The 22,028-nt window shown below is 26.4% G+C and overlaps 4 protein-coding genes across 10 annotated transcripts in view; 1 reads left to right on the top strand and 3 right to left on the bottom strand.

Moving 5' to 3' along the window:
- The window catches only part of LOC122848642 (eukaryotic translation initiation factor 4 gamma 3-like), a 30,879-nt gene extending 21,143 nt beyond the window's left edge, over nucleotides 1–9,736 (bottom strand). Inside the window, exon 1 of one of the 2 annotated variants that reach the window (XM_044146865.1) lies at nucleotides 9,532–9,736. In XM_044146865.1, coding sequence (XP_044002800.1) covers nucleotides 9,532–9,736 — 205 coding nt within the window. Of the gene's footprint in view, nucleotides 1–6,358; nucleotides 7,166–9,531 lie in introns of those variants that run through there. The other variant, XM_044146866.1, reaches the window with a different exon arrangement.
- Nucleotides 9,737–10,143: 407 nt separating this feature from the next.
- LOC122848643 (protein LZIC-like) lies at nucleotides 10,144–12,254 on the top strand. Of its 2 annotated transcripts, none has more exons than XM_044146869.1 (4): nucleotides 10,144–10,176; nucleotides 11,066–11,186; nucleotides 11,259–11,368; nucleotides 11,431–12,254. In XM_044146869.1, exons 3-4 carry the CDS (start codon nucleotides 11,268–11,270, stop codon nucleotides 11,918–11,920), a joined length of 591 nt encoding a protein of 196 aa, XP_044002804.1. In that variant the 5' UTR covers nucleotides 10,144–10,176; nucleotides 11,066–11,186; nucleotides 11,259–11,267; the 3' UTR covers nucleotides 11,921–12,254. The 2 variants fall into 2 exon arrangements, with proteins under 2 accessions (XP_044002804.1, XP_044002803.1); XM_044146868.1 differs by lacking the exon at nucleotides 10,144–10,176 and adding an exon at nucleotides 10,902–10,979.
- Nucleotides 12,255–12,317: 63 nt separating this feature from the next.
- On the bottom strand, nucleotides 12,318–14,670 carry LOC122849416. The gene is made up of 7 exons (XM_044148112.1): nucleotides 14,345–14,670; nucleotides 13,911–14,081; nucleotides 13,667–13,825; nucleotides 13,462–13,563; nucleotides 13,239–13,343; nucleotides 12,956–13,168; nucleotides 12,318–12,793 (listed from the first exon to the last, which is right to left on the bottom strand). Exons 1-7 carry the CDS (start codon nucleotides 14,668–14,670, stop codon nucleotides 12,694–12,696), a joined length of 1,176 nt encoding a protein of 391 aa, XP_044004047.1. The 3' UTR covers nucleotides 12,318–12,693.
- Nucleotides 14,671–15,212: 542 nt separating this feature from the next.
- LOC122848641 (zinc finger MYND domain-containing protein 11-like) lies at nucleotides 15,213–21,813 on the bottom strand. Of its 5 annotated transcripts, none has more exons than XM_044146863.1 (8): nucleotides 19,223–19,327; nucleotides 18,386–19,109; nucleotides 17,980–18,293; nucleotides 17,748–17,780; nucleotides 17,410–17,559; nucleotides 17,074–17,319; nucleotides 16,316–16,498; nucleotides 15,778–16,235 (listed from the first exon to the last, which is right to left on the bottom strand). In XM_044146863.1, the coding sequence occupies exons 1-8, from the start codon at nucleotides 19,229–19,231 to the stop codon at nucleotides 16,113–16,115; spliced, it is 1,782 nt and encodes a 593-aa protein (XP_044002798.1). In that variant the 5' UTR covers nucleotides 19,232–19,327; the 3' UTR covers nucleotides 15,778–16,112. The 5 variants fall into 5 exon arrangements, with proteins under 5 accessions (XP_044002794.1, XP_044002797.1, XP_044002798.1 ...); XM_044146860.1 differs by lacking the exon at nucleotides 19,223–19,327 and adding exons at nucleotides 21,361–21,597; nucleotides 21,706–21,813 and having other exon boundaries at nucleotides 15,779–16,235; nucleotides 17,074–17,559; XM_044146861.1 differs by lacking the exon at nucleotides 19,223–19,327 and adding exons at nucleotides 21,361–21,597; nucleotides 21,701–21,779 and having other exon boundaries at nucleotides 15,779–16,235; nucleotides 17,074–17,559.
- Between the last annotated feature and the right edge of the window lie 215 nt (nucleotides 21,814–22,028).

Below are 22,028 nucleotides of genomic sequence, written 5' to 3'. Positions count from 1 at the left end.
GGTTTACAATCTCGTATTAAACACAGATGCATCATTGCATATACACAAGACCAGAACAAATGGATCGATAACTATGCACCACCACCAACCCTTTCTTCTACATATTTTTTCTCACTTTATCATGACAACCTAGATTTTCAGTGTCTAGAATTCGGAGCACCCTTCTAAGCGACCTACTTCATTTAGCTGCCCTCGAAAATTTATTTAAAAAAATAAAAAAAAAAAAAAAACAATACAATTTTACATCAAACCAATTAAGCCAAGCAAGGTTTAAAAAATTATTTCATAAATTTGTAGTAGATTTGTTTTTTTGTTTTAAAAATTATTTTCATGATAAAATTAATTATCTATCTAAAAAAAAAATTATTTGAAGGTCAACGACAATACTGATGGGGAAAAAATAAATTAAAAAAATAATTTGATTTGCACACAAAGATGGCTGGATTTTTTTGTTTTTTTTGGCTCAATAAGAAAGGGAACGCGTTTTAGAAAAGAATGAAAGGAACCAATATATATTTACACTAGAGGGGAAGTAGACGTCGAGGGAGAAATGTCTAGCCGTCTGTGTTGCTTAGAAGAACAGGCAGAAATAAAAAATATTTAAGTTTTATTTTATTTTTTTTTTTTTTTGGGAGCACGATTTATTAGAGGGAGAAGGATCATACAATGAACAAACACATATACAAAACACGCTGTGTAATGGAGGAGGAGTTCGTTTACCGAGAGTTCGTTGATTCAAGTGAGAGAATCATTTGGTGGCAGCGACCGGAGTTTAGTTTCTCAAATGGCAAATGCTAAGAAAAAAAAAAGACTGGATAAAAAATAAATCGCAAAACTTTATAACCTCGGACAACCTTCGCACAGTTCAGACGTTTTAACCAGACGATTCGGATCCATTCTAAATTTTTTTTTTTCTCCTCTACTCCTTGTATCGTCTTTATTTTGCTCATCTACAATTTTTTATTTTGGCAAGATACTTAAAAAAAATTGGCTGGGTCGATGACACTCACAACTATGCTTTCGAATGTATTTCGAAAATTAAAAAAAAAGGAAAATAAAATCAGCAAACATGAAATATATATATTATTCATTTTGATAATAAATTAATTATAAATTATTATAAATTTTTTAATGAAAAATATGTAAATAAATTTTGAGCTGAGTGTAGTATTGTTGGACTTTTTGGAGCAATCAGTATTTGACCTTGGTTTAGTATGTAACTGTGAGATAGACATGTGGGAATATGTCGTGAGTATTTGAGGGATGATTTTAAGCATACTATAAGATAAATAAAATGAGGGTTGAAATAATTGTGTATATATCTGTAAAAAAAAAAAAAAAAAAAAATAGATACACTGGGGTTTGGAGAGGACAGGGACCTCCTCTTTGGCAGGAGCAACACAGTATTGTTAGGGGCGCAAAAAGCAAAATGAAGAAGAGAGAAAGGGGAATAAAAAAAAAAAAAAAAATCCAATGTCTGGATAGTGTGTGACGCAGTGGTGGTGGTGGTAGTAGCATAGGATATGTGCAGTACTGTAGGAGTTGCGGAACGGAGGGTCGATATTAACCGGCCTTCCCGTCCGGCCAATGACCTCAATTTCTATCTTTCTCTCACTTTATCTTTACCATAAAAACCCCCCCATGCGCAATACAACACACTACTGTGTCTCGTAGTCGTCGTATTTGTCGGCATCATCATCATCCCCCTATACAAAAACGCACTGCAATGCTCAAGACTTGAATTTTATTAAACGTGCGTATATATCACCCCTTGTATATACAACAAAATTATCGTAAACCAATGTAATATTATTAGCATTATGCATCAACCCTTGTGGTAGTCAAATAATTATTATAAAACCACAATTTTTTATCAATTTTAAAATTTTCTTGTGAATAGAAAAAATATAAAAATAATATTTTATTTATTGAAAATATTTTTTTTGGATAAATCAATAATTATTTGTTTTATTTTCACAAATTTAGACTGTAAATTTAGTTTATTTTTGTAAATAAATTTTTTAATTTTAAAATATTATTTACTCCAATTTGATGACAAATCAACGCCATCTATATTGTATTGATTATAATTATTTATTAAACCCAGTCGATAAGTTGAGATTTGACGTTATCAAAATATAAAAATTAAATAATTAATTTTCAATTAAAAAAAATATGTTTATTAATATTTAAAAAAAATTCTAAATGACGAGGTATGATTGAATTATTAAGTGGAATATATTATCATATTGTTTTCAAAGGTGATTTGATAATTCATGACGTATTCTTCTCCCGAATAATTTGAACAATGTAAAAACAATTGTTGTTATATATTTAAAAAAAATAATAATTAAGATAAATAAATAAATATGAAAATTCTTGTCATGATATAGACACAGAAAAAGTTCTAGGAATGAGGCCAAGGCGGAAGTCATCAATTCTACTGAGCGACCTGTTAACATTTATTATTTTTTGTTTGCATACACTCACTCACACACACGAGTACTATTATAATATTTAAAAAAATATCTATAAAACAACTCGTTTGATTTTTATATAATCATCACAAGCACGTGTCAAATAAAATACACAAAATTACCATCAACTATTTAAAAAAATCCTTCGCAATATTTCTACGATATAAAATTGAATGGCATTAATTTTCGATTTGTTTTTAAATTAATGGAAATAAATAATAACTAAAATATATATCAAATTGCATATAAATTGTTCAAGTGGGGAGAAAAAAAAAGATGGAATTTAACGCAAAAGGTCACTTGTATTAGATGATGCTTTCACTTGATATAAACATCAGCGAGAATCTCAGTTATTTTTTTTTTTTTTTTCATTTTTCTATTTAAAATTATTCGTGTCTGAGTCGACGAACCGTCTCAATAATTCAACAACAACAACAACAATATACCGCAAGTCAAAGCAATGCATTAAACACAAGTTGTTGTATATTGTATTGTGGATTAAAGTGACTGGAATTCCTAACGGTATTTATACGCTAATGCCTCTTCTTTTTCTTCTTCTTGAATGGCCGATTTGTATCATGATTTTTACCACTTCACTATATACTACTACTTCCCCCTTCCTTATTATTTATTTCGAAACAACTTATCGTTTTATTTGTTGCAACCAGCCAGCCTTACAGCCGACGACTTGTCGTGATCGTGATGCATGTAAACAACAACCACATAGTCCACCTGTTTGCTTACACGATTTTACTTGATAAATTTTAAACTTGTTCAATGGCTATTCCATCGAGATTTTAAAAGGAAAAAAAAACTTTTAAAATTTTTTTATACTGTCAAGTCAACTTATTTGCGGTTTATAAAATTATTAAGAAAATAAATGAATAATTAAATTGAAAATAATAAATAAAAATTAACGTGATACTTTCTATCAGAAACCTGGTCTGAGCTGGTTCACTTGAATGACTACCTTTTTGCTATAATAAATGTCATAATATATATAATAAAACGTGTTTTTAATTTTTATAATATATTTTTTCTATATAAATTTAGTTATTTAAATTAATTTTAATATTTACAAGTTAATAATTAAATAATTATTATTTTATTTCATGTAAAATTCATTATTTGTTGTATATTAATTTTGAGCGAAAAAAAAATTGAGAATAAATAGGATAATAATGTTAAAAGTAGTTGATGTTTATGAAGAAATGTAAATGCATGCACATCACATTGTCGACAAGGCCGAATAAGTGGAACATAGACATAAAGATCTCTCGTGTACTCGACATTCTCCGGTAAAATAAAATACTTTTATTTATCAACAACATACTGACATGAAAATTATAAATTAAATAACAATATTAATATAATACTTGAAGACTAGACAATATAGTAATAAATTTTGATAAAGACTTAGGGTATTTAAATTATTATTATTATTTTTTTTTTGCAGTTGAAATGTTATGGTAGATTAAAATCCAGGCGACTCGATGATATTACATAATAGGTACGAACAAAAAAAGAGTTGAAGAAAGACCGACTGTACAAATAAAATTATTAAAAAATTATTTATAAAAATAATAATAATAATATTGTATCTACAGGTTGTTTAGAAGATTAAAAATTAAAAGATAAAAAAAAAAAAAAAAGAAGCTATAATTTTAAATGAATAACGATGAGGTCAGTGTGTCAAAACTTGGCTGAGCTCAATGAGATTGAAACAAAATACTTGGTCTTTTAAAATACACCTCAAATTAAGTTATATTAGTTAAAAAAAAAATACAAATAAATTAGCTATTTGATGTAAATTTTTGTGCTTTAAAAAAGCTGGACAAATTATTGAAGATATTGCTGATAATTTTGTACAAAAAAAAAAAACATGTAACTCTATAAATTGGCGCTTGATAATATTTCCTTGTATAAAAGTCTCTCTGATTTTATCAGTGTGTTTGCAAAATAATATATGACACTCAACATTCCTCATGATAAGAAATTGTTGAAGCATAATAATCCGACATTCCATAAAAATACCAGTCACAAAACTTTTTTATAATTAATTATCTTAAATGATTCTAATGATACGAGTTAGTACAAAATTTTGATGTATTTTCAAGTTTAATTTTCACCTGGGAAGCTAATTATTTTTAAAAAAATTAATTGTAAGGTTATAACATCCGCTAAGAGGTATCAAATTACCCGGACACGTTTAATTAACAGTTACACGTGTTGCCAGTATTTTGCTTGGTGCAAAAAAAAATACTGAGAGTGTTAATTTACCAGCTTGAAAATAACAATGTTGCTTACAATGTAAAAAATATTATTTAAAAATGAATTTATGAGAGTAAAATATTATTATTAATCGGAAATACGACATATCCTATTATGCAATTTATATTGCAACAATTTTCTTACTGATCAGCCACGCGACTATAATTTTTTTTTTTTTTATTTCATTGTATTACAGTTGTAGTCACATAAGAGCTATACTTTGACCTCATTTTTAAATGCAAATATAAATTTCTGATGTAAATTAATACGACGAAATACATCAAGAAATGAAATGAGGAAAAGAATTTATAAAAATGATAAAAAAATATAGATAGAAAGAGAAAAGAAGAGGTAAAATAATATCAAGTCGAGCGTATCGTCGTAACAGTAAAGTTAAGTTGTTGATCGTTACTGTGATGTAGAAGTGAAGGAGTACGGTTAGTTTCACCCCGGATGTTCACCAACAGTATGGCCTCTTTTTTTTATTTTTATATAAATTTATAACTTTTTTTTATTTGTTTTCTCTATGACGGCCTTGCCTGGAATGCGTTACGATATTTATTTGCCATTTTTAATAGCAAAAATAAATTTATATAGTTTTAATTTTCTTCAACCAATTGACATGGAATAATATTTAAAAAATAAAAAAAAATAAAAGTATTATTCGACCTTCCACCTGATGAACACTCACGAGAGCTTTCACAAATTTAATTTTTTTTTTTATGTTATTTAAATTCTAAGAATGATACATATTGATAAGTTAATTTTGCATTTAATCCTCAGCATATAAAATTATTTCTGGGTAAAAGCCAAATGGGTATCTTTGATTTTTATATACAACTTGTCGACAAATAACGACCTTGTTGGTAATCGATCATACAAAGTTAAAAATAAATCACTACATCGAGGACCTTTCTAAATGAATCTGAAGGTGAATATAACAACTTTTTTTTTTTTTTCTTTTCATTTATACTTATATACCTAATAAATAAAATAAATAAGTATAAAAATTGCATTTTTTTTTTCTTACAATCGGACGTTTACGAGTGATAAAATTACCTCATAAATCAAGGCATTATCAATTTGACTGATTACAAACTTTATGATTAATCATCGTGTCAAAAAATTTCAAACAAGTGTTTTTTTTTACGTTTGCTTTTTCAAGAAAAATTATTATTGATAATTGCACGATTGCAACAAATAATAATGATAATAATAATTGAAACAGACACGTGTCTAAAAAGATGAAAAATAATAGTTTCAGTTTAAAAAACATTTGCCCTCAACTAACCTAGCCCATCCTGACAGAATAATAAACTGCCATCTGTAGGAAGCCGCAAAGATTAATTAAAATAAATATAAATAAATAATAATAATAAACACGGTAACAATTTACTCCAAAAAATAATTAGTCATTAGTCATGTGTTATTCAATTAATGCATCTACTTAATAATTACAGTGGATATTTGAGACTGCTATGTATTGTTTTATAAGGAAAGTAGTAACGTGTGCAAAAAAAAAAAAAGTGTAGACATTTCTAAAAACATTATTTTATGGAAAAAAAAGCCGGCAAGACTTAGCTTATTCGACTTCAAGAGTAGAGACTTACCAATTGTCGTCGACATGTTAATCTGCTAACACCCGCTATGAATACGTTAGCAGATTTATGAATTTTAGCACACACTTTTTTCAAAATTTTACGAGACAAATAACAATAAAATAAAAATTGATAACTTTCACGAAAAAAAAAAAAAAAAAAATTCCTTCTTATAGAGCCTAATCTCAACACATGTTTGTAATTGATTTTTTTTTTTTTTTTGAGCCTTAAAGAACACAATTTGTTCTCTAAATTAAATACTCTTTTTTTTTTTTTTGTGCTCACTTAAATTTTCTTAGAGAACTTATAAACACTTGCTTTCACTATTGACAATTTTAAAAAAATTTATACTGTTTATTGATTGATTAAGGCTGAACGTTTCTTGGCAGTTTGTTTATCGTTTATAAAAAATATAATAAAATACTAAATATCAATTTATATTTGTGCTTTTTTTGCTAATTATAAAAAAATTACATAACCTCAGCTGCAATGAGAGCAAGTACGAAGAGAAAGAGTTAAAAAATTAAGGGATATACAGTCGGTAACCGAGAGAATATTTAACTATTGCATATTAAAAAACACACATGAATATTATTAAAATGTGTGTATGCGATAAGACCGTACTGACACGAGAAAAAAAAAGTAAAATTTACCCTGATTAATTGATAATTTCGTTCACTTTTTTACACCACAAATCACTTTAATTTAACAATAATAAATAATGTCACTGGTGTTTAAAATTATTCAAAGCTTTTTAATCTATTTTAATAATGAAAATTATTTTAAACATATGCTCCAAAATAAACACGAGTTTAAATAACAAAACTAACTCACTTAATCACTCATCTAATTAAAAAACAATTATGTCAAAGTATATTGTCAATATATTAATAATAAAAATTAAAGTTTTATATTTTTATATTCAAAATTTGATTGAATATATATTCAGTCTTTTATAAAAACTTAGTTTTTAATTAAAAAAAAAAAAAAAAAAAAATAACGTTTGGGTGTTATTGTTGTTGTAATAATATTATTTTTAAAAATAATAATAAATTTTTAAATAAACGTAAATGAAGAACGTGTGTACTGTGTGGCTTGATTGCCACATGTACATGGACTACGCGCTTCTAAGTAACGACTAGTACCGAATATTCTCGGCAAAATTCGGTTCTCTTCGGAGTGTGCTGCACACTTTAGTCCGTTTTAGCCAATCAAATATATATACGAATAAACCAATTCAACACACGTCACTCAAGTTTTCCTTTTACCTCACCCCTCGAAAAAAAAAAAAAAAGAAAAAATCCTCGAGGTCGTCGTTCCTCTCTCCCGCCGAGTATACTCATTTTTTCATGTGAAAATTTCTTTTTAGCATGTTGTGCGAGTAACGAGGAAAAAAGGGGTTATCAAGTTGTTTTTTTTTCCCAAGAATTAATACATCAATAGATGTCATATATGAGGACGTTCTTAACTGCTATTTTTCTAATGATAAATAAAAAAACAAATCCAATGTCCAGACGCTAAGCAAATACAAAAATTTAAGAAAAAAAAATTACATTTGTCTGATTATTTTATCAGATGGAAAAATCCAAGTCAATAATTTTTTTTCTTCCCTAATCTTGTACTTAATTATTTGGTAATGAACGGTTGAAATTTAAAAACAGCCTGTACGTTATCGTCATGTATTATGATAATAAAAAAAAAATGATTACTCTTGACGTAGATAATAATAATGATAAATGTTTTATATACATAAAATTAAAATAAATCTATCAATAGACTTGGTAAGAAAATACCTAGCCAATAGTCAAGTCAATAATCAAGTGGGGAATAATAAAAAAAAAAACCACTGAGATTGAAAGGAGAAAGCCGAAATGTCGACGACCTAAGAAATATAATAATGCTGGTAGAGATTAGTATGGAAATGATTTTTAAAAATGTTAAAATCAATTTAGAAAAATAAAATATTTGTAATACTTGGAAAGATTAAAGAGAATTTAAAATGCCTAGGCCTACGTGACTATTGTGTTTAGCCATAGTAAACGCCCCTTTTCTAAAATATTTCAACTGTGTAAAATCATTTAGCAGAATTTTCGTTAGAAAAAAAAAATCCTTTTCATCTTAAATAATATCTTGACTGTGAATAATTAATTCTCAAATGAAAAAAAAAAAAAAATTAAATAAAAATAACAGTATTTAAATCACGCCGACAGGTAGAAATTATCAACTTGTAAATCTGCAGCAAGCATGAATGCACATAGGGGAATGCAATTTAGAAATTTTGCAGGGGATAATTATTGCCACGCGTTTAACACCAACCTAACCTTAAAATTTGCCATGCGTTGCCGGTAGTTTTTGCAATTGTTTTAGCATTTATTAAAATATCAATCATAATGATAAATAAATTAGAAAAAAAAATATCTAATCAATTTATTAAATAGATGTAGCTAATGTTAATAATAATAATTGTGAAATAATTATTGCAAAAAAAAAAATCCGGTCATTATGCTAGGCCACGGACGAAAAAAATGCCTTGATGAGTCACTCGATAATAACGATTGACAAATTGAGGCTGATGATTGCAGGAAGAAGTGACAAGTGGAAAAAGGGTGGGAGTATAATTATGAGGAAAACTACTACCAACAAAATTTTAACAAAAACATGTCAACATTTATTCAGCTGGCTACATGCGTATGTTAAATCCAGGGTCAAGAAACCAATTTACAAGGCAAGCTGCTTGTCATTATTTATTCCTAATCTATATGTAATTTTTATTATAAATAAAATAATCTAATGCAACAAAAACCCTAATAATAATTATTATTAAATAAATAAAATAACTACTTAATATATAATTTTAAAATAAAAAAAAAAAAAAAAAACACTTGATTCATTACCGCATTGCGAAAAAGGAGAATAAAATTATTAAAAAAAAAAATAAAAAAAATGCACATATTGACTCCAGATACATTTTGATGGAGGACACAAGTATTAAAAAAAAAAGTTGACCTAACCTAACCTCAAAAAAATAATAAAAAAATTGTGCCGTGGGCAAAAAAGTTTGTCTTGCCCCTGGCCTCATCGGCGTGGTCAGATAAATAATAATATTTGCAAGCAAGCATTAATTAATTTTGACATATAAATATTTATTAATGATGATATGATAATTTAATATAAAAAAAACTTACCGGCATGGGTGACGTATGCACGATTGGCTACAGCAGTGTTGTAATTTTGTGGTGTGCCGGTTACTCCAGCTTGGCTTATAATATGTTGCGTTTGTTGATGATGCTGCTGCTGCTGTTGTTGTTGTTGTTGATGATGATGTTGTTGTTGTTGCTGTTGAGATTGTTGATAATGATGATGCTTGCCTTTGGCCGGCATACTGCTCATCACAAACACAATTTTGCCTCCGAACTTTTATTAACTAAAAAAATTTTAACCTCACAACTCCTTTCGTTCCACATAGAGACTCCAAAGATTCATAGATATTTATATTTTTTTTTTTTAACACGTTTTTTATAATCACTATTTTTTTTAAAATCAACAAAAAACTATCCTCATCGTTGTACACAACTTGTTTTATTATTAATATTATTATTAAACGTCAAAAATTTTATAATTGAATATATATTTTTTTAACTAGTCAAGTTTAGTTTTATGGAGTCGATGAGCGAATGAATGCGATGAAAAGACACGAGCGCTTGTTCACACACCACTCTGTACTTTTTTTTTTTTTTTATGTATACATGTATGTATTATCTACACACACAAACACACGCAAGTCTTAGCACTGGTGCTGCTGGGCCAAGGGGCGCGGCCACGTAACATCCGTGAGTTCATCCCTCGATTCTTTTTTTTTTTTATTTATTTTATTTGTCTTTAAATTTCAGTCTTTTGGATTTTTTATCAGTCACTTTTGTTGTTATATTTATTAAACACAAATTAATTGAAAATTTGTGTTTAATTTTTTTGTTTATATTGTTTTTTTGTTTTTTTTTTTTTTTCGTTAACAAATAATTAAATTAAAAAAAATAGATATTAAAATAAAAGACGTACAAATATTGAATGAAATATTATTCAGACAAAAAAGAGCACGGATCACGATGCGCTGCCACCACAAGCAACACTGGAAAAACCGCTTCGCCAATCGCCATGGGGAGTCGCGCGCGCGCTATTTTACAAGCCGGCAATTTTACCAACCTTGCGAATTTTGAATAAAAAAAAAATTATCATTATACACAGATGTATACAAACGCTAATATTAATGTGGAATAAATTTTTTAAATTCTCCATTCAGCGACTTTCCATCGGTTCTCAACTTGTCACACACACATTAGTAATTTTTTTTTTTTTCTACACAAATTGATTCAAATTACGTAATTTTTTTAATTTTTGCAATGTCATAGATAATAATTATTTATTGTGACATGGTGCTCACGATTTTTATGAATTTTATTTTTAAATAATAAATAGTAACTGTATATAATAATTATACATCAGTTGTCAAGATAATAAAAAATTAAATTTCACTCTAGGGAGAGACATAAAAAAAAAACAAAAAAAAAAAGAGTTAAATTCTCGATCACGAATTATTTGTAGCACTGTCAGTGCCACCTGTTGTTTAATTTATACAGTAATTTTATCTATTCTCTGTTCTACCTTCGATGCCGGTTTGTCCTTGTCTCTGTTGTTATATTTATTATTATTTATTTATTTTAGTACTGTCATCTCCAAGTCATAGAAAAATAACACATGCTCTTACTGATATTTATTTTTTGTTGTGATAAGATTCACTTGATAACACTGTAACTTGAAATATTTATACTGAAAATTTAACAAGGTATGTAGTTTAATTTATCACTTATATAGCCTGATGTATATATTTGATTAATGAGTCCTTATTTATTGTTAGAAATATAAAATGAGTTCTCATGGAAAAGATGAAACTCAAAGATTGAGACAAAATTTGGAAGAACAATTGGAAAGATTGGTACAACAATTGGAAGATTTAGAAGAGTGCAGGTATATTTTTTATATTAAATAAATATATATTAGAAAATAAATATGTTTGTTATAAATTTTAGAGATGAATTGGATGCATCAGAGTATGAAGAAACAAAAGAAGATACTATGGAACAACTTCGTGAATTTAATGAAAGTTTACAGAGAATGATAAAAGGTGATATGACACTTGTTGATGAACTTGGATCAATGCAATTGGCAACACAAGCAGCAATAAGTGCTGCATTTAAAACACCAGCAGTTATTAGAATGTTTGGTAAAAGAGAACCAAAGCAATTACGTGATAGATTGGCTGATATTGTTAGAGATACTAAATTGGGTAAATTAAGCAAAAAAATAAGTGAAGAAAAACGAGGAGAAATATTAAGTGCCTTGAAACAACTTGGTGAAAAACTTGATAAATCAGAAATTGAATTATTAGATAAACTCTCAATGGATAGTTTAGATACATCTGGATTTGTTGAGGTGTCTGATAGCATTGAAAAAGGACAAATGACTCTTGAAATTGCTAGCAAAGAAGTCATAGCAAATCAGCACACTAAAAAATATTAATTAACATTATTTTTCTGTTGAAATTTTAATATTATTGTAGATTTTCATACAAGTGTGTTTATATAGATGTTTTTATAATAATTTATTATTTATATATTTTTTTTTAAATAATATATTTGACATAAATGGATAACTGTTTTATAAACTTACTTTGAGAATTAAAAAAAAAAAAAAAAAGATAAGAGAATCGAGTGTTGTTTAAACTTTCTTAAATATAACATAATTACTTTTTTTTTTATCATTTAAAAAATAAAAATTATTTTCTAATTAACTACTATGTAAATAAAAAAAAAATAAAAGAGTATTTGTTTTTCAATAATAAAAAAAAAGATACAGTAATTTTTATTTTAATGTTATTGCAATATTCTTTTTATTTTTTGCAAGAAAAACTAAAGTTGAAATGTGAAAGACTCTGTTGATCTTTCATGTCTTCTTTTTGTCTTGGATCTTGGTCTTGACATTTTCAATAGTGTCAGAGGCTTCAACTTCCAAGGTGATAGTTTTTCCAGTTAATGTTTTTTTTAATATTATTCATTAAAAAAGAAAAATTAATTAAGCACATAAATGTTTACACTGATGTATAAAAAAAAAACAAGATAAAAATAAAAAAGATTCAGCAACACGTCATGTCAAAATTTCATATGAATTTAATTGTTTATATTATTGGTACAAATAATCATTTATCGAATAATAATAAATTAGACCAAAAAAAAAAACCTATTTGGGATAAACCTATTATTCAAATATTCAAAAATAAAAAAAATAATAATTATTTATAGGGTTTTTCTTGAAAAAGAAGAAGGATGAATTTGAATGCTTGGTGTTGGACCATCAAAGTCAACTATAGTCCTGACTTGGTATGTGGTCCGGAAACTGTAAAATAAAAAATAATATTATTAATGAATAATGATGTATGTTTTTTTATAAACAGTTTACTAGAGAACTTTTTCATTTATATTAATGATAATTAATAAAAATATTGCTTATCAATTCAAATAATGAAAAAAAAATTATCCATTAATTCATTTAACTTACTTGGAACTAGAGTGGCTCGATGTTCTCAATGCTAGATTGCCGCTGTCAAGTAGTATATCAATTTTTCCAATTTTTGAATTATCATCTTCTTTTGTAGCATCATTTTTATTTTTTAAATTTACAGTATTTTTACCAATTTTTGATTTTTCAAATTCTTTTTGAATAGTTAAATCTTTGTAAGCTTGAATGTCAATTTTGTGATAGACAGTGAAACTGTAAAGTAAAAATTCATTAAAAATTTAGTCAAAATTGGTTTAAAATTATTTAATAATATTCGACTTACGTATCATCAAGATCTTGTATATGAATTATTTGTGGACCCCCTTTAATGGACAGAGACATTGGAAATTGTAGATCTAATGATCCACGTATATTTTTTAAATCAATTCTAAATAAATAATCAAAATTAATAATGGGTAATTATTTTTCACTTAAAAAATATAGTAATTAAACTATTGTAAACAACAAAAAATTGCTTTAAAATAATTGGTTAAAATTCAACTTACGTTTCATTACGTCCAAGTTTTGTCTCATCGATAAACTCATTGTTAGGTGGCAAATCACTGGGGTAGTCGTCAGAGTATTGCGCATGACCTTGGATCATCTGTCTGTAAAGTAATAATTAATATAATTATATTAATAAAACATTAATAATAAATATAATAATTAAATAAATTTAATCAACAAATAATTGATTAATGTTTAACTTACGTTTCTTCGTCTTGTCCTTCTCTTTTTACAATCATTTTTGTATCACCAAATTCAACGTCAGAAATAAGTATTGATGGTATATTTTTTACATAAGCATTCTTCTTCGTTCGAGATGTTTTTTGGTGAGCTTCAATATGAACTGAATGATTGATAATGAGACTGTAAAATAAAAATAATATTATCAATGGTAAAATTTTTTTCTTCAAACTCAAGTTTAAAATTATTGTTTTAAAATTCAACTTACGTTTCACCACTATCTCCTTTTTGTATTTTTAATTTACCACCTTCACGTGATACATGTAAATTGCAATTTTCATATGAAAATGCAAGTGATTTTACTCTAACAGATTCAGTGGGTATAGGTTTAATTGATTCTCCGTTGCGTTTAATATTGAATGGGGCAGGCAAATAAAATCTGAAAAATAATAATTATAATATTATTATTAATGATTTATATTTTTTAATTAACAGTTTAATAGCTGAAAAAATGTTTAATAATAATAATAGTTATCATAATATAATTATGCAATTTAAAATGAAAATTTCATCATGGGACGAAAATTTGAGGCGTTGTTACATCATTGATTTGTCAATAGATGTTGAACACATGATCTTGATCATTAATAGTTTTAATTACCAAAAAATTAGTTGAAAATTATTAATTAATATTCTACTTACTTTTCCTTTTTTTTTTGTACTGTTACCCATGATTGAGCATCACTTATCGATGCTATGAAATAATCAATTTTAGCAACATTTGCTGCATCAGCATTGATAAATGTTTTTTTTCTTATATCGGCCCATACATGTTGCCAAAATTTTGGTTCTTGATTAGAACCAATGACATAGTAGTCACTTGGCTTTTTCAAATCTAATTTATTGTTTAGAATAAATTTTTCTAATCCCCGACTCATGGATGATGCAAATCTTCTACTATAAAAATTATTTGTAGCATATTTTGCTGTGCTAACAAGACGCAATGTATTTCTTAAAATTCCACTCATTTTTAAAATTTATTTTAATGTTTTTTAAATCACAATTTTTTAACACTTTTCAATACTATTTATTTAAACAATGTATAAATTTTTTTGATGCTGCTCAACCGGGTGGCGAAAATGTTTTAACTTATAACCAGTTATAACTAACAGGTGTGATGGAAAAGAAGAAAAGAATTCTTTCAGATCAGGTGTATTCTGATGCAATCAGGGTTGCGTTCTAAACAAAAAGATTAGAAACTAGAGGTAAAGTCAAAAGTAACTTTGTAGCTACTTCCGATAAGTTGGTTGTAATTATTAAAAATATTTATATTTATTTTTAAATATTATTTATTGAAGATTTTCATACAAGTGTGTTAATAGCTGTTATCAATATTTTCTTATTATTTTTTTTTTTTTAATAACAATATATATTTGCAATAACTTTGACTGGTAATCCATTGTAATTATATAAACAATCGTACTCTAACAATTTTTATTTATCTTGTCTTTTTATTTTTTTATTTAGCTATAAAAAAAACAACAACACCCTAATTTTATATTTATTGTGGTTTTTTTTTTTTTTTTTCTTTTCTATTGAGTAATTTTATAAAACTAAAAATAATTAGAAATATTCAATTTTATACAAAAAAAGACGTCTTGATTTTATAACGAATGTGTAATTTCCACAATAACATTAAAAAAAAATGTTTATAATTGTGTAGAAAAATTAATAATTATTCTATTGAGAATTCATGAAATTTCAAAAAAAAAAATAAAAATTATTTCAACAATGATTGGTTGTTAATTTGAACAACAAAATAAAAAAATTCTATACACTTAAATATTACACAATTACTTTTTTTTTTTTTTTTTTTTTTTTCATTTTTTCAAAACAAAAAAGTCAAAATTTTTATTCTTTATAAATTATAAGTCAACGTATTAATGATTTTCTTTAGTACTAAAAAAAAAAAAAAATTATAATCAAGTTTGAGCTTCAAAACAATGGTCATGATGAAAATCAAAATAAAGAAAAAAATATATATATATAAGTAAGTATAAATTGTTTTTGAAATGAATATTTAAATTTGAAAATTCATAGAAATTCAAGTTATTAATTTAAATTATTTCTAATTTTATAAAAATTATTACTGAGGCATATTTGACATAATTAGCTTTGTTAATTAATTTTTTTTTCTCATCTATATTTTCTAATTGAAAAATTAGTGGTCAATGATTATTCAAGCTCATATTTTGTTTTTTTTTTTTTTTACATTATTTATAGTTAGAGTCATTTTAAAAGACTTTCATAATTTATTATCAAATTATTATTAATATTATAAATATTATTAAATGAATTATTTAATAGATATTTCACACGATTTTTTTTGTTTTTTTTTTTTTTACCACCACAGTGTTTTTTTAAAGACATTTTTTAACTTGTACATATTGATTGTACAGTGTGGTGTCAACTAGCGTTTACGTCGACATATTCTTTTGTGTTCACGTTGCCAGTGTATTTGTTGACAATCAGTACTGCAATAAGCTGTGTTCCAGCAACAATGATAAATTGCTTCATTTTCACAATTATAACACTGAAATAATCATTCAATTTATTTTAAAAAAATTAAAATATACATTTTTCAATTATTTTAAATTAATAAATAATAATTACCCATTGTTTCTTTTTTATTTCTGATATAACTTGTTGATGTTTTTCAGTTAATTGTCGTAATTCAGCAGCATGATCAGCTTGTAATTGTTCCAACTCACGACATTTATCATACTCCATTTCTCGTCGTAATTTTTCAATATTTGTTGTGGTTGGTTGTTCTGATGTTCTACGTTCTCGTCTTACCTAAAAATAAATGTTATTTGAATTATTATTTAATAATTTAAAAAAAATACATTGATTATTTTATTTTGTACCAGTTGATTGACTTCCATTAGTTAAATTTAATATTTTAAAAAAAAAAGCGTAAATATTACTGAATGATAATGATAAAATTAAAGTGGGGACAATGAGTTGATAAAGTATTTTGTAGAATTTTTTTTTTTTTTCCCTGCTGGTTCATGTAGTACATATTGCGCCTATCGATGACGCAGAAAAATAACATATGGCAACTTCACACGTAAATGTATGTCTAGCACACAATATATGTATTATGAAGATATAAAATGATTCATCCTCTAACGCGTACATGTTTTCTTATCATTATCTATTTTGATAAGACATTTATATTTATTCTTTAATATCTCATTTGATAGAAAATTAAAATATCATTAAAAAAAAAAAATTAAGAGAGTCAATGACAAGTCAAAGGCAAGCCACAAGCATCATTATAATTTTGGACATAAATATTTCAATTTAAATCTCATAATAGTTAAACTAGATTATAATTTAATTGAAAAAAAATATTTATTATATTTTACCTTTGCTGGTACTGAGTCTGTTTGATCAGTTTGTACTTGAACACATTTTGATCTTGGCTCTTGACAGCTTGATGTAACCATGTCCTCTTGTGATCCTTCCTTCCTCAACCTTGATGGACACGTACCAAAAATTTCAGCAGTTGGTTCATCCTCAGCAACTGGAAGTAGTGGTACTTGTCTTTCTTCACTTGTTGATCTGCTACTGTTCTTCATTGATCCATCACTTTTAATCTCGTTTTTGATATCCTGATTAAGTCCAAAAAGACCACCTGATGTCAAACGTGCTACTTTGACACGTAGATCTTTAATAATTTTTGATGCACCATTTGATGGTACCTTTATTCCTGTTTTTCTTATTTTAGCTGGTTTTGGTCCGTCATCCTTCAAGTCACATGTTAAATGACGATTATTTCCACTTTTTGATAGTAAATTTTGATGATACTTTAATTCATCAAATGCTCTATTCCATGCTGTTGATCTTTTTATCTAAAATTAAAATTAATTCAAGTTTTTATTATTGTCATTTAATGATAATAAATACCTTTTATTTATTTTTTTTTTCTTTTTACAACTACACAGATAAATTACTTGGACAATTGAGAAGGGATGTCAAAAAAAAAAATAGTATTAATTTCGTTGCGAGGAAAACATTTGTCGGATTATTCTGAGCATACCTTCATTTCCTTCCACTTTCCCTTATCCGACGGCTGTACAATAATTTAATATTAATTAAAACAGTAAATATTTTTTTTACTGTTTAATTTTATTAAACCTAAATTTTTAATATATTTTTATTCTACCATAATAATTTTTTTTCTTTCTTTTAAAGCAACATTAAATAACACATTAAATGGTCATTCAATTTTTATGTTTTTTTATTAAATAATTATGTAATTTAATTATTACCTGTAAGCTTTGTAAACTTGCTGTTATTGGTCTTATGAAAACCTTTTCAATATTTGCCCGCATATGATGTCCACCAAAAAATCTAACATCATAAACATTATCTTTAACTTCCATGACTTTTGCTGGCCAATATGGATATCCTTTTTGTTTGGCATAGACAAGTTTATGTGGTGGATTACATGGTATACAAAACCACATTTTTTCAGCTTTTTCATTTGATATTTTATAACAATCAGCACATCTACGAATTTCTTTTAAATCATAGCAACAATCGTCATACATTTGTACACCCATTTCACCAACTGCACTATTTTCTATATAAAAAAAAATTAATGATAATTGATAAGTAAATTAAATCATCATTTAAATTAATAACAATAAAAAATAAAAAGTCCATGATCATTACCTCCATGATAAATAATAATATTATGTAAAATATTATGTGCATCTGCTTGAAATTCAGCTAAACATGTGTATTCATTTTTAAGTGTTTTAGCTTCCATAATAGCAAGATCCATATGATTTTTAATTAAAATATCTGGACGCCATGAATCTTCACCCTCGCTTATCCAAGTTGGTCCTCTTAATGCACCAGGTGGTGTAGCAACATTAGCATTAACTGGTATTATTGTTCTATTTGTTATTTCTGGTGGTAATTTAGCTTTTAAATGACCACATGTAAAACCAAGAATATGATTAAGTGCTTCAATATCATCATATGAATCAGTACTTATTTTTTCACAAAATTCACAAAGTTTTGTTATTGAATTTGTTGGTGAATAACAAGTTGTATGATATACTCTAAAACAATTTACACATTTTTCAACAAAACCATTGTCTTGACACTTGAAACAATACCAATCATAATCATCATCATAATTAACTGTATTAAGTGGTAATTTATAACTATCTTGTTCATTTCCTTTTTTTAATATAATAAGACCATCATTAACGGCTTTGTCCAATTCTTCTTGTACTGATTTTTCTGATGAACCATAAACTCTAACAAAATGTTTTATCAAACGCTCACTGGTTGGAGAGTTTCTTTGGTGTATTGTTATTTTTATTCCATCCCATATCTTCTGTGTCATCTCAGGATCTGTGCTTCTTCGTATCGACATGTTGATTTTCTGTAAATTAATAATTATTTTAAATCATTGACTTGACCCTCATCATCAACAATCATCATACAGTTATTATTTTTGGATAAAAAAAAAAAAGCCCACATGTCATAAATAATTACCCACATCATCAAATACTTTTTTACTTTAAATTTATATCAACTTTAAAAACAGTTTTAAAATAGACACCACAAAGACAAGTACAAAATGAATACAAGTGTTATAACAACAGCTGCAACAGCATTAATTATTTCAAGTTTAATATCATTAACAATTATTATTAAAAGAAAGTTTAAACTTTTAAAAAGTTCATCACATTATTTCCTGGCAATATCTGATACACTCAGTAGTTTAATGACAGCTGTTATTTTGATTTTAAATAAATTTGAATCAACAAAATCAAACACATCACAATCGTCAAATGATCTACATTTCCTGAATTTAATAAAGACACTCGAACTGAATAATGGAACTATGTCATTGGACACTATGGAGACACAAGAATTAAATTGTAATTTTAAAACAATTTTAATGCATTATGCAATATTTTTTATTCCATTTGCAAATACATTTATTTCATTGTTGAGTGTATCGTTTCAATGTAATTTTGATGTAACATGTGTTCAAGCAAAGTGTGGAGAAATTATTGATAGCTCATTGAGCGAAAGTGAAAAGTTGATAACTAATTCATCATCAAAAAGAAGAAAAGCATTAACGAGTTTAAGTATTGCAAGTCAATGGATAATACCATTATTTTTAACTGGAATATTAAATCTTGCAAATTGGGAAAATAGTGATAATATTTTGCGATCAAATGAAATGTTGTGTACATTTACAACTAATTTTCCATTTGATAATTGCTATGATGATTTTGATCAGGACAATATATCAAAGACAATTCAACTAGACACAGCTGATGATAAAAATTACATTGAGCAATTGACTCTTTTGGAAGATCCAAATAATTCAAGTCCGGAAATTGATCAAGTTGTTTCAAAAATACACGGAATTGTTGAATCAGTCATTAACACTTCAAGTTCAATAAATGAAAATTCACAAAGTTCATATGAACCGGAACAACTATCAACTGTTGTCAAGTTTATGAACCTAAAATTAACAGAATCAAATCAAGATGAACAAGATGAAACAAAATTATTTGAAGCGTTAATTAAAAATAGCACAATTGATTCAACAACTCCAAGTTATTTGCCAATAGAATCAACAACACAAATTACAATTCCAAGTTCAACATTACCAATGAACAGATTTAACAACAGCATCAAATCAAATCAACAAATTTATGCTGATATTATCAAAAAGATAAGCTCTGCTAATAAAACCATCAATGTCAAAGATAAAAAGAACTATTTACAATACGAAAAACGATTGAAGAAGCAAATGTATCATCTTGATAATAAGCTATTTAACAATAATAGCACAAAATCATCAAATTGTATGGCGAATCAGTGTTTTATATCAACAAAATTTTTGCGAATCCATATGTTTATATTGTTAATTGTGATATATTTATTGCCGATAGTTTTATCAACAATATTGAACATGAGAGCAAGATACATGTGCTTGAATATTCTAGAAAAATTATTCATATCCAATATCGTTGATAATGGCATTAACAAATCAACAATGAACATCAATAAATCAACAACATCCCGTTGTTTTACAGACAGTAGTGAAGATGATGAAAAAATAAATGATAATATAAAAAATATTATCTATAAAGAAACTCAAAAAGTCCAAGAGTTATCAGACATATTTAGAAAATCATTGATGCTAGCAGTAGCATTGTGGACACCAATGTTCCTTGAAATATTGATGAAAGTATTTATATGTTTTGATACACCAAAATGGATAACAAATATTCTCTATTTAACGGCAATATCATTTGGCATTGTTAGAAATGCCTTGAATCTTCAAATCATCAAAATCCATGAGGCAATTTATGAATCCTGCAAAAATAGAAATAGCATACAGCCAATTATACCAACAATATCACAAGCATCATCATCAAAATGATGATTAAATAATAATAAAATAATATATTAATTTACCAGAATAGTGTTAGATAGGATATTAATAAAATTATATTAATAATTTTTATTTCCAACTGATTTATCAGCGTAGCCACTAACACATGTTCCACTTGTTTCAAGAAAATATACACGCTACACACTTTAATCGATTATTTTTAAACAAAAAAAAGCTTTTATTTAATAATTAAAATGATAAAACTAATAATTACCAAAAATATTGATGTTCCGGTGTATAAATGTTGTAAAAATTATGAGACACGAGTCCTTGAACATGGGTCAACTGCGAAATCAAACTTGCCAAGTGCCTCTCTCTACTTACAAAATTATTCTTTTTTTCCTCGTTGTCTTTCTCTGTCTGGCTTCCGTGATTTTTACTTTTTTTATCTCTAGTTTTTATGATGGTTTATAATACACCTTGATCAATCAATCGTGTGGCATACTTAATACTATTTTTGTCAATGTAAAATAACAGTAATAACAATTAGAAATTATGTTTTTTTTTATTTTATTCTATAGCCGAAGGTTTTAATAAAAATATTAATATTATACATTACAAGTAAGCTTTGTCAAAAACAAGTACGTCACACGAGAACACGATACTGTACTGGACTTTATTATCACGATGTTAACTTTTTTTTTTTTTTTTTTCTTTTTTTGGAATCTAGAGAGAGATACATATGTAACCGTGTGGGTTTATCTATTATTATCAGACATAACCTAAACAATGCGCACGCAACTCATTCATTATTGTTGTTATATTATTGTTGTTATATACATAGCAACAATATCAAAAAGAGATTTTCTTTATTTATATCATAATTTATTGAGGATAATTTTGATTTTAGTTTCATTATGATATTGGATAATTTATTGTATT

The sequence above is a fragment of the Aphidius gifuensis genome, linkage group LG2 (assembly GCF_014905175.1).
Source record: "Aphidius gifuensis isolate YNYX2018 linkage group LG2, ASM1490517v1, whole genome shotgun sequence".
In the NCBI taxonomy this organism is placed as follows: Eukaryota; Metazoa; Arthropoda; class Insecta; order Hymenoptera; family Braconidae; genus Aphidius; species Aphidius gifuensis.
The sequence above is the reverse complement of the archived record's forward strand: the minus strand, read 5'-3'. Positions and strand labels throughout refer to the sequence as shown.